Source organism: Meleagris gallopavo, chromosome 3 (assembly GCF_000146605.3).
Source record: "Meleagris gallopavo isolate NT-WF06-2002-E0010 breed Aviagen turkey brand Nicholas breeding stock chromosome 3, Turkey_5.1, whole genome shotgun sequence".
Taxonomy (NCBI): Eukaryota; Metazoa; Chordata; class Aves; order Galliformes; family Phasianidae; genus Meleagris; species Meleagris gallopavo.
In genome coordinates, this window is record NC_015013.2 from 45,044,639 (window position 1) to 45,057,175 (window position 12,537).

Below are 12,537 nucleotides of genomic sequence, written 5' to 3' on the forward strand. Positions count from 1 at the left end.
GGGCTGCTCCGCGGGCCAGGCTGCCTGTAGACGTGGTTGCGCATCAAGCTTGTTTTCCGAAAAGAAAGTCGAGCTGGCCGGCGCAGGGACGAAGCCTGCCGTCGCTCGGGAAGCGATCCGCCGACGTTCACCGGCGCCGGGTTTCCCGAGATAGATAGAGGTGTCGGGGCTGCGGAGCGCAGTTCGCAAAATGGGAGCGTGTGAATTATGCTGGGTGTTGCTCGTTAATGGGGCCTTTTGATGGGTGTCTGGCTGAAGTCTCTGCAGAGATTCACAGTAATCCGGTCTGGAACGGGCGGTACGTGGGAACGTCAGAACGCACAGAATGGAACAGGGGCCGTGATCTCCTTCCATGAGTTAAACGAGCCTGATAGTTAATTTCCATTTAAATGTGACCTGATGTGCTTTTTAATTTAAAAACCAGGTTATTGTAATGTTAATAGAATGACGGCCCAGCACCCAGAGGTGCTGGGGGATGCCCAGCATGTCACAAGAATGCAAAATACTGCGTGCTGTTTTACTTACAGTGCTCTGAGATGCTATCAGACTCCTCCTGTCTATTCAGCTGTAGGAAATGCATTGATTTAGTATATTTTCTTAAATTTCCCTTTTATTTTTTTTATTTCCCTTTTATTTCTTTCCCTTTTTCCTTGCTATTTGACGACTCATTCAATTTCCTCTTACAGTACATGTTAATGGCCTGTAGGAAGGTGTTGGGTGCATCAGGGTGTGAAGTTCAGGCTTCTCCTAGGGAGGAGGCAGGAGGGAGCCTGCTGCCAGCTGTCCACTGCTGGGTGATCCCACTCCTGCCTGAATCTGCAGGGCAGCAGCATTTCTCCTGGCGTACTTCCCCCGTCTCCCCCGCATCTGTAGCTTTGAGCACATTGGGGCAATGCATTGCTCAGCCTTTGTGCTTGTACAAAGGATTTTGTGTGTTTGTAGGAGTAACTGTTAACAGCACAAAACCAGTGTGGTTCCGGTCAAGCAGCTTTTATTTGTTGGTTTGTGGAGCCTGTACGGGTTTCTATTGGAAACCATCACTTGGATGATACAGTGAATGTTGATAATGTGTTATATTGACGAGCTGACAGCTAGCTTGCTTCTTTTTGGTATTTTTTGAGCTGCTCCATTTCTTTTCTTCACTGCTCTCTGCAGTGTCCTTAGGTGATGATTAGTGAGCCTTGTGACCCAATTTCAGCTCAAGCCTCTCAAATGGATACTGTCTTTAACACTCATGCCTTCTGCTTAGTTGCAACAAGAACGTAAGGAGCATTACTCTGGTGATATGGCTGACAAGCCCTGTGTAGCAGCATGGGCCCTACAGCTGTCTGTCTGGACACATTAATTTCACTCTTGAGATACAAATTAAAGTTATCTTAAAGAGAAGAACTGATTATGTAGAATTCAGTGGTACGTTTCCTAACCCGTTTCTTGTGAATCAGTTTTCTGGCTAATGAGCAGTGCTTGAAATTCCAACTAAAAATACCAGAAAATGAATAAAATGTCCTTGAGGTAGGAAACAAAGATGAGTTTCACTGATACGGAGGGCAGGAAAACAGCCTTGACACTGAACCCGTCATTAACCAAAACCAGAGAACAGTTTTCAAATCTTCTTGTTTTACCATTAATATTTTGTTATCTTATTATTTTTTAATCAGTTAGTTTTTGGCTAATCAGAAGAAGAAAAAGAATTCAGAATGGAACCATCACCCAATTGTTCATTTTCATCTGAGCATTCATGTTACCTGACGGGAATCCTCAGTGAGCGAGGATCAGGAAGGATTCCTCATCATTGTTTTCCTGTCCTTGTATCTTGGGCAAGTAGGGTTTGAGTGGCTGTGTCAGGAGATTAGTGGGAGCAGTAGGGGTTCTGTGGGTTAATGCTCCGAGCTGTGAAACTGTTTTGTTACTGCATAAAAAATGTATGACTGTAGGTTGGTGCATAGGTTTGGATGATTCACAGAATCCAATGTTGGCTGTTGGTTTCTGTGTCTGTGCACAAGAGAATCCTGTGTGGGCAAATAAAGGAGTCCCCAAAGAATGGTGCCTTTGGGTAGCGAACATTCGGGCTTTGTTCAGGGCTGCAGGGAACGATGTGATCAGTCACGCCTGTCAGCAGAGCTCAGGCTAATTTGAGAGCAAATGCGGCCGTGTCACAGAGTTTGCTTTAGGGACACTGATGAAGTGATGTTTTCACAGTGTGTTGCAAACCATACCGTCTGTCAGATCTGGAGTGAGGAAAGGAACAAACCTGAACGTGCAAAAAATGAGGAGTTCTCAGTGGTCATCTTCGTATGAATCATTATAACTGTATGACTCAATCTCAATACCACAGAAATGTGGATTGCTTAGGAATGCCCCAGATGAAATTGGAGATAAAGCACAGAAAGTATTTTATCTATGTGCTTTTTTTCTTCTGTGTTTTACTTGCAATTGATACAAAGTGAACTCACGGTGGCATCTAGCAAAGTACCAGCTGCAATCAAAACCAACTTCAGAACAAGTTTAAATGTTTGATGTAAACGTGTGGTTTGACTCCCTCGAGTCCTCTCCTTGAGGAGCAGTGCTTAAAAATGGCGCTAGTTGTTTTCCTTCTCTCTACTCTAGGAGACAGTTCTGGGGATGAACAAGCTTGGAGAGCCCAAGCTGCTGAGGCCTGTGCACAGGCAGCGCTCCTCGGCCTTCTTCGCTGCGTGTGATGGCGGCGGGCCTTGTCTGCGCCGTGCTTCCGCCCTGGAGGAGGAGGCACGGAGGGAGGCTGCTGCTGGCTTTGTCAGCACTAAGTCCCATGCAGGTTTTCTCTGGGATAGCTGCCAGGTGTTCAGAGCTAGGGTATGGGGTAGGGGGTATTCCTGCTTTGAACCAGAAAGATCACAGAGAAGCTGACTGCGTGGTGGCTTTCATGGGACTTGGAAAGCTCAGGGTGAGACATGCTAGAGAGGAATAGCTTACACAGTGTTGGCAGTTGTACTGATTTTCATGTTCTTTGTGTGCCCAGCTACTGGAAGGCAGGGTGGAAATTATAAAGCTAATAAATGCAAATTGAGCTTGTGCGCATCAAGACATTCTCATCTACCAGTCTCTTGAAGAATGATGAGGAAAAATATGTAGGCTTTTTGGAACAAAATGAATGTCCTGATGTTTTCCTTCTAATTTGGTCAATCCTTTTGAAAGATAATAGATAGGAGTAACTGTGGTTGGTATTTAAATTTCAAAATAGGTGCTGCTATGAATACTGCTGAAGTAAATCCCACTTCTAGAATTAAAAATTATGGTCTGAATCCAGAAGGGTATTCAGAAACATCTGTACTTAAAGACAGTAAAGGTCAATGGGTTAAACCTCACTGTCTCTTGCTAGAGTTTAAAGATATATGTCTAGTTATGACAGAAGTCAAACTAGGAAGAAAATGGCTCTAGACAGCAGAGAAGAGCCTTGGTGGGTTAATGCTTCATCTCTGTTGCTTGCTGTGCTCATCAGTAAAAGGGAAAAAGTTTAGGCCTCAGTCATGCCAAGCTTTCTACCATTAGCATATTTTCTAGTGCATAAGAGTAACTGGAAGGCTTCCAGTTGTGGCTTATGCTGAAGCACTGGGAGTTTGGGTGGGATCTCTGTGAATGCAAGTGGGCTACCAGGGACCTTGCTAGAGAGAGAATAACAGGAAGACCCCAGTGTAACAAAATAATGCCTGTGGTTTCAAATAACTAATAATATTAATTCACATTTGAGCTGCTTGCACGAAAAAAGTGGAAGAAAGCTACCAACAGTGATAGGTGACCCCTGTTACTAATTATCACATTTACATTTTTGCAAATCAGGCTGTGAAGGCATAGTAGTTTGGTGTTGTCTCAAATTTGCGTTTGTGACTCCAGAGGAAGAGCAAGAAACTTTGAAGAGCTGTGGGCTTCAGATATTCATAATGACAATAAAAAGTAATGGGTAATGGAGTGCAGTTTCAGGGGCTTGCTGAAGGTGACAGTTTACCAGGTTTACTTGGTGAGGGATGATAGGTAGGAGTGGGTTAGTATGTTAAGGACTTTGAAAATGAGGGCAGTAGTTGTGATGGATTGACAGATTAGCCTTTAATGGGGTGATTTGGGGCTGAGAATGGCTTGAAGCAGCCGGGCTGACCCACAGCAGCATGATTAAGGAGCCTAACTGGAGCGTGACTGTCCTTGCTGAGGTTGGGGCAGGTGGGCTGTGGTAAGGCAGGCAATGAGATGACTAAAGATATGTAGCATCCTGGATCCCTCTTGACAATGAATGTATCACAGAAAAGTGAGAGAGCTTTTTCATCATCACTATCAAAAGAAAGCTGCAAAAAACTTTTTGTTTCTGAATTAATTTATTAGATTACAGAGTTGGATCCAGTAAAGAGACAGAATAATTACTGTTCCATTCCTGATAAAACCTTAAGCTAGTTTGTGTGACGCGTGTAGAGCTGTGAGCATGCTATTGAATTTTATTGCTGTGCACTTTAAGAGCAACAAAAAGGTGAGTCAGTTTGTACAGTGTAAATATAAGGCTGCAGGTATAGCCAAGGTAGAGAAAAAGTGAGGACTACTTTTCCATCTCTTTGAGAGAGTTGATTAACAGCTGATAAAAGCTCATAACTGGTACTACATGCTGTGGTATCAGTTTAGGAAAGCTGTGGCCTGCTGAAAACTCCCAGTGGCTACAGTCAGCATTCTGTTGGAAGCACACATGCTTGTTGGACCAGCAAGTAAGTGGATAGCTCCAGGAGGAATGAAAATAGAGTAACCAAACTTAAGGTAAAGAAATGTTTTTGAGACCTGTGAGCTCTGAGTGCATATTCAAGCATTTTGGAGGAAAAATTTATGTATGGACATGCCAGAGAAGAGTGAGTGCATTATTTTTACTTAAGTAAGTAAAAATCTGCACAAGAGAATGACGACTATGAATAGAGCAGCACTTGGAGGTGCACACTGACCACAGTATTCATCTTAGAATAACAAAATTGACTTGATCCTTAGGTAGACTTAGAGGTTTGCTACAGAAGGTGAGCAGATGACTGGAGAAAGAATTGCCCAGTGACCAGAGCCAGTTTTCTTGTGCGAAGTAGTAGTGGGACAAACATTGAATAATCATTGTATCATACCTTAGAGGGTAGCTTAAGCGTAGTAGGTTAATTTGGCATTAAAGAATGTTATTTGGAAATAATTTCCATTGCAAAATATAAACATGTAAAAGAACTGTCACTCTTTACTGACAGAGGGGTTGGAACTCGATGATCCTTGGAGTCCCTTCCAACCCAAGCCATTCGACAATTCTATGATTACTTATGACTGTGCAAAATGAGGACTAACTTCAGTGAATCTAAGTTGAATGGAGAAAGATGAAGACATGATAAAAGATTGACACAGTGGAGGAGATTTCTGGGCTCCTTCTGTATCATCTCTAAGAATTTTCTCTGTACTTTCTGAGCATTTTCTTTCCTTTGTCCTGTCTCAGTTCGAAAAGTGAGGCAGAACATTTCCAGATCATCAACTGGAGCAGATACAGAAATCAGGATGCAGATCCGAAAAGCCAGCTGCAAGGGTTTACCTCATTTCTTGTCATCTTTAATTACACAGTTTAGAAGAGGGATGTGTTGACCTAAGCATTTTCCTTAAAAGTAGCTGCTCTGAGGGGTCTCCTGTTAACTATCCTAATTCCAGTCTTTTGTTCTCAGTCTCCTTCACTTTCCACCTTGCAGCCTGGTGGTTCTTATAGCCTGTGCTTGACCTATATTTTCCTTTGCCACTTTGACATTTTGTTTATGTGCTTTTGTTTTTACCCAAGATTTCTCTCTGTCTTTCCATTGTTTTTCATTTGCTTGTCCTGTAATATCCATCCTCTACAAGAAATCTGTCTCACTCGTGCTGCATCATTATTTTCCTCTCCACGTAATTATGAATCCATTTATTTGCGTGTTCCTTTTTTTATGTTGCTTGGTTGCCTTTGCTTTTTTCATTTTTCTTCCTTTCCTTTTTATTGGTACTAATCTTGACTCTTGGTTGAAAGTCTTGCCAGATCTGGTAGTGAATGCCACAGTTCCTGCAATCAGATGTTTAAATGAATCATGGAATATCCCAGGTTGAAAGGGATCCACAGGGATTGTCAATTCCAACCCCCGGCTCCACACAGCACCACCCAAATACCTACCTATGTCTGAGAGCATTGCCCAAATGAGTCTGATGTTTTTCTTTTAAGGAGTTTCTTCTTGTCTTAAGGGCAGGGAAAGGCCTACTATTACTGTAGGTACAGTGGCTCTTGAAGACTTGAAAGTCAGAAAGCAAATACAAATTCAAGTTACTGAATGGGCAGCGCCCCTCTTTCCTGAGGGCACCCTGAGGTCTACTGTTATGGAAGAAGTAGGTTTGGTTTGCCCAGAAGCACAGAAGTAGACTGTGGAATCTAAGTAGAATATTACTGTTCAACACAAAATGACTTTCAGGATTGTTACTATGGCATACATCAGCTACACAGTTGTTGGAATATCAGTGCTGACAATCTCGATTCTGAAAGCAAGCAGTCTTTCAGATCCATCAAGAGGATCTGGGGATGTTGAAGGCAGGCCAGGAAGGTGCTCTGAGGCTCTTACGTTGCTCGTAGTGGAAACAACAGCCCAGTGGCTGTGGTGTCAAATCACAAACATCGACTCAGTAGTTTAGGATTTCTTTGGACAGTGGAGTGCAAATTGTTTTGTACATCCTGCATGTGTAGCCTGTATCAGCCCATTTCAACATGGCAGATCATCTACTTCAGCTTTAAAATGACGTCTTCAATGCAGGCTCCTTAGTATTGGCAGCAGTACATGATACTCTTTCTGTTTTGTTTTTAAATCTGTGGAGATTCTTAACTGTGATTTGCTCATCCTTGAAAGGCATGGCGATTACACTTGAGTGAAGCATGGGCTATTGATAAATTGTGTACAGTCTTTTTTTAAAAAGCATTCTGAGATATTATGTGAAAGTAATTATTTTTCCCTGTCTAAATGGCAGCCTGAAGCTTCTGCCTTCAGGGATGAGTCAGAGTACCTTAGCGCTTGATGGAAGCTTGGCCCGACTCCACTTGCTGGGGCTTGGAAATATGAATAATTTTCAAACAGAAATTCTGAGAAATGATAAATGTTGCTCAGGGGTTTGTTGTTGTTTGTTGTTGTTATTATTATTTCATGACACATATGGACTCTTTGAAAACTATTTTCAGACGTACAAGAAACCTTCTATTTAAGCCTCTTTGCTTCTTGCAAAAAATGAGCAGTTTTTGCTTTTCACTAGTTTATGAGTGAAAGATCATGTGATTTCCCCAACTGTAGCCTGTTTGTAAACTAAAAGTAACTTGATGGTTTAAGTTATGCTGTTTGCTAGTAAAGTGCATTAGCCATTACTGGAAAGCTGTCATGGAAAAATGCTATTGAGATGCATATATTTTGGTGTTGAGAATGGTGAAATTGCTGCACATTTTAGCAGCTAGCTGAATGGCTGTACAGGGTGGAGGAGGATGGATGTAGGTAAAGAAGCAACAGCTGAAATGACTTTGACTTTGTAAACCTTCCCTTAGTTACTGGATAAACACGTAAGGCTGCTTGCAGACAGAGACTGCAAACAGAGACAGTTTTATGACTTATAGGGATGTATTTTTATTCCTCCCAGTGCAAATTAGGAAAGTGTGACCTTTAGGCTATGTTTAGAAGTTCCTGTTTTTTTCAGTAATCTCAGCTGAAGAGAAGAAATTTCTGATCGCAGCTATTAGGAGTAAATTGGCTTGCATGGACCACACAAAAGCAAGTTCATGTCAATCTTGATAGATTTGAGTCAGTGTGTGTTTATTGGGTGAGTGCTGTTAGTATCTGGGTCTTCAGTAATTTTGGAAATTTCCAGAGGAGTGTGCCCACAAGTCACTGCAAACAACGTGGGGAAATCTGCTCAGCTTACAGCTGGAATCAGGGCTCAGAGGGGTAGGGAAAGGAGTAGTGAGGTAAGTCCATGCTATTAAAATGGTGTACGTCAATCAGTAGTTTGCACCTGTCTCAAATCTGTCTGTGATGCATTTGAGCTGTTGTGAGACTTAAACTACTTGTTTCTCCCCCTTCCCTACCTGGAATATGGAATCTCATGCTAAAAATCAATTCTACCAGTTTTTAAGTACTGGTAGAAACATAACTCTTTGGCGGTGTTACCCAGTTTGCACGTAATGAGAGTGAAAAATTCAGCTTAATATGTTACAATAGTTACAGTAATAATATTGACTCTGAAAGCAGTAGTTAATTTTGATAGCAACTTATATGAAATAAGGCAAGTTTCTGAAGCTCAGGTGCGTTCACGGAAGTTTATCAAAGATTTATCAAAGATGCTGTGAGATGAATTTCTTGCTATTCCTTTGTAAATGCAATTTTTACACTGTTTCTTTTGGTCTGGGCTGATGGATTTGCTTTGTACTTCAGGATTTGGTTAAGACTTCAGTTCAAAGGCTCTTTGTAAGACCTCAGCATGGCTTTGAAGTGTAGTGATGGGTGCGTTGTGTCTGTGCTACTGAGAGGATCTGGTGGTGTTTGACTCCTCCTCCACCAGGCTAAGGAGGTGCAACTTAAAATAGTTTATCAGTGGTTACATGTTCTAGAGGACTGCTATGCCATTGCATGGTTAGAGGTTTAAAATTGCTATCTTTTCCCCCTATTTGGACTATATTTCTGAGAATTGCTCTTGTATTGCCTTGTATCATGGATTCATGTTATTTTGGTCAACGGTCTTTCAGATTTCACAGAATTAGCCCCCAGTATTCATAACTCTGCTAGTAGTCATAGGATACTAAAAAGTTTAGTGAATTTCCCCCAATTATAATTTAAAATAATAACACAAGTCTTATAATTATGAAAGCCGAAAATGGCTCTTCTATGGATCTTGACATGAATGAACCAGCATCTCCAGTCCTTTTGAGAAGAGGATGCAAAACGTATTTTAAAGCTTCCCTTTTATGTCACTCTCTTGTGCTTCATTATGAAATCAGACACCAGTGTTCAGTATTCAGCTTACACTGGCGAGAGTTCAAAACGAAGGCAAACAGCTTTCCCTCTACAGGTTAGGTGTTCCCTATTCATTCAAGACGCGTTTAACCTTTAGTTTCAAAGGCAAGGTGACTAGTGCAATATGAAAAATTAATCTGTTTCTATGCGGGTGACTTCCCTAGCGCTGTCAGTTTTGCATGCCATTCAGATTTTGTTTATTAAGCCAGCGTGATCGTTCCTCAGTATTAATATTATGCTAACCACTTGGTTGGGCTTCCTGAGCTCACCAGGCAATCTGATAAAAGCAATCTTCCTGGTTAGGGCTACAAATTGCAGGCTCTCCCCGGCCACTCCATTCAGGCCTTTAGTTCCCTGGGCCCGCTCAGCAGCCATCACCCAGAGCAGACACTTCTGGCCAACACGTGCAGGCCTGAGTTCTGAATGGGTGGGGATGCAGAATCACGTCCCACGCTCCCAGGCTGAGCGCCATCAGGCCCAGCGCTGCAGACTGCAGATGTAGCAGTGCAAATGCAGCACTACCCCAAAAAAGACTAAAGAAGTGAAATTAAACACCTGTGTGTTTTGAAATTAAAGTTTTGGGTAGTTCCCCTTTGAAATGGAGATACTTCTGTGAAATATTTTCTTGATTATTGTTTTCCAACAGGAGATCATCCTGCCGGAATTATTTTGCACTGCTCTGGGAATTAATTATTAATATGAAATGGTAATCTTGCTGCTGAAATGGTACTTGATGCAAAATTTCTGTCCTATTTTTTATAATCTGTCAGGCTACATGCACTTTTATACCAAAGCATTTTGACTTTGAGAAAATTGAGATTTTCAATCTGAAACGGTTGAGAAACTTAATTTTTCTGTATCATATGTATTCAAAAGTGATGTTTTAGAGATGCAAAAATTGAGAAGGGGGACTTACAAGAATATTATAGTAATATTTATACTTCAGTTTTCTTGATGTTGGTGTTGTTTTTCAACTCTTTGATATACTGGTAGTATCAAATGAAACAGTGTCTTTTTCCTTGTTGCAAATTAATGACATTTTTTTCTCTTGAAATAATTATTTGTGTCGACTTAATTGAAGCCAACACGTTTGCATGTTCCCTTTATGGCTGAGCATCATTCATACAATTTAAATAATGAAGCCAAACATTAAAGACAGATCATAAAAGGGAAAGTTATGATCAAATAAAGAGTTCAGGATCTTTTTGTTGTTAAGTCTGTGATGCATGTGTAACGCCAATATTACTGAAATGTGTGATAGAAGCAAGGCAGAGAACCATGTTTTTTGCCCACTGACTTAATCTGAAAGCTATTTTTTTTTTCTTACAGATAAACCGGAGCATTTACACTGCACAGAAATGGAGGTAAGAAAAGTATTTGTGTTCTCTGACGGTGCTGATTTAGCTCAGAGCTTTTTCATTATCATATAGTGTAAATGTGGAATGTTTTCAATGGGAAGTCTTACTGTGAAATGTGTCTAATATTTATTACTTATTAACAGGTGCATAAATGTGTCTTAACATGAGATATTGGGTCTCGTGCTCAGATACAGAGGAAAAGAAAGTCCATGTAGTTTTCAATAAACAGGGCTTGGAGATAAGATATAAACTTGTTTGCTGTCATTTCTTCTAAGTATGAATCTTCAGCAGAATATTTTGTTTTAGATAATTTCTCTTGGATAAATTCTCTTGATGCAGTTACTGTAGAAACAACTGGTAGATTGTGGAATAAATCCTAAGTATTTACGGATTTGACAACCCAAGAATTTGGATAGAAGCAGAGAATGATCTCCAGATTGTCTGTCCATCTAAAGTTGTCCTGATTTCCTGTGCTTTTAATATTTCTTTTCATTTAGAATTGGCAATATGGGGCCTAAGAAATACTATATGATGGCTTGCTGGGCTAGCAATAGAAAGACAAAACCAGTTAAAACTGTTTGCTTTGTATCTTGACCATTATTTGACACTGTATCTTTGATACTAAGCTGTGATGTGGGTTAAAAGAATATTCAAGCTATCATCATGTCAGATTCATAGATTTAATCCAAAGCTTGAATGAAAACTAAGCAGACCTTCTAGTTGAACAGGATGTCAACTCATAGTTGTTTATTGTGATACAGAGTAAGTCATATAGTCTACTCCTTAAATGAATTTTTCCACCAATAAGCACAGCTATCTGTATCCTTTGCAGGGCAGTCTGTTCTCATTGCCTTTGAACTTTCTTTCAAGTGTAAAACTGAGTTTTTACTTCAGCTTTTCAATCAGTACCTCAGGCTTAGCCTGGAGATAGCATCAGTGCAGGCATCCTAATTGGTGGGCTGTCTGTTTTCTCATCAATAATATATGTGAAGGTGACAAATGGCTGTTGCCATAAGATTTATATTTAGATAAAACTGTGTATGGAAATGGCTGGTTTAAAGGTAAAATGAAAAGCCAGCTAATTCAACTCACATGGCAAATTGCCGAAGCCATCCAGATTCTTGCAAGCATTTATAACAAAATGGGAAGGTTATTTCTGTAGGATACAGGATAAGGAATAATTCCTGACAGAAACAAGTACAGACATTGAAAGTAAACATGCTTCTGTTTATACAGTTCAAATTAAGCAAATGCATTCTGTTCTTATTCCAGAATTTGCAGAAACTTGGTTCATGAGTCTAGTACCTTAGAAATGATGATCTGTTGTGTCACTTGCTTTGCATACTAAATACTGTTTACAATTTTGCTTGTGTTTTTTAACAGAAGATAATGGTAAAAATGGAGATGATAATAATAAACCTCTGTTGAAATATCTGTAAGGGAACATAAAAAAAAAAATCCATTTTGGGAAAATAAAAATGCTTTTGTTTCCAAAGAGATTGTGGAGACTCAGTTGGATATATTCTGCTTCGTTATCTTCCATGGAGAAAGAGCTTTTGAATTTTAGTATTTTAAAAAAATTACTTTTGACAATGGTTAGAAAGAAAAAACTTCAGCGAGTCAGAATTTGCCTTGGGACAAATGCACTACTTTAAATTGTCTCTAATAATCACTTTGACCATGATCATATTGACTCTTCTGTTTGTCATCCTGAAGGAGACAGCGAAGGAGTCAGTGACTCTTTCCTCCTCCAAAGTCCCCATGGGTCTGCAGCTTTAGACTTGGTGAGGATGATGTTGGTGTTTTTCAGAACCAGGAATTCAGTAGAGAGAGCATATTGCAGTTTTTAGATTCCTGTGGTTTAATTGAATGTATTAGAGTTTGTGGAAAACTTCTTAAAAATGTAGCTAATAATAATCGTAACTTTTTTTTGCAGAACATTAAACTATCCTGATTTGATACTCCATTTATTTCCAGCTATATGTGAAATTCAGGGTCCAGTTGCCATAGCCATAGTGGGAAGTAAGGAATCAGGTGACCTTATTTAATGTGCGTCTGCCTGTGACTCTGTATGTGCTGATAGCTCTACTTTGTTGTCTCATCCAAGGTGGTGAAGATTATATAAAATATGCCAGCCTCATTTGTAAACATGC

The 12,537-nt window shown here is 40.3% G+C and overlaps 1 protein-coding gene across 2 annotated transcripts in view; it reads left to right on the plus strand.

The window, feature by feature from the left end:
* The first annotated feature begins 10,336 nt into the window (after window positions 1-10,336).
* The window catches only part of SPIRE1 (spire type actin nucleation factor 1), a 111,706-nt gene continuing 109,505 nt past the window's right edge, over window positions 10,337-12,537 (plus strand). For both annotated transcript variants that reach the window (XM_010708765.3, XM_010708766.3), the window contains exon 1: window positions 10,337-10,390. In XM_010708765.3, the coding sequence (XP_010707067.1) occupies window positions 10,385-10,390 (6 nt within the window). In that variant the 5' untranslated portion in view covers window positions 10,337-10,384. The remainder of the gene's footprint in view (window positions 10,391-12,537) is intronic.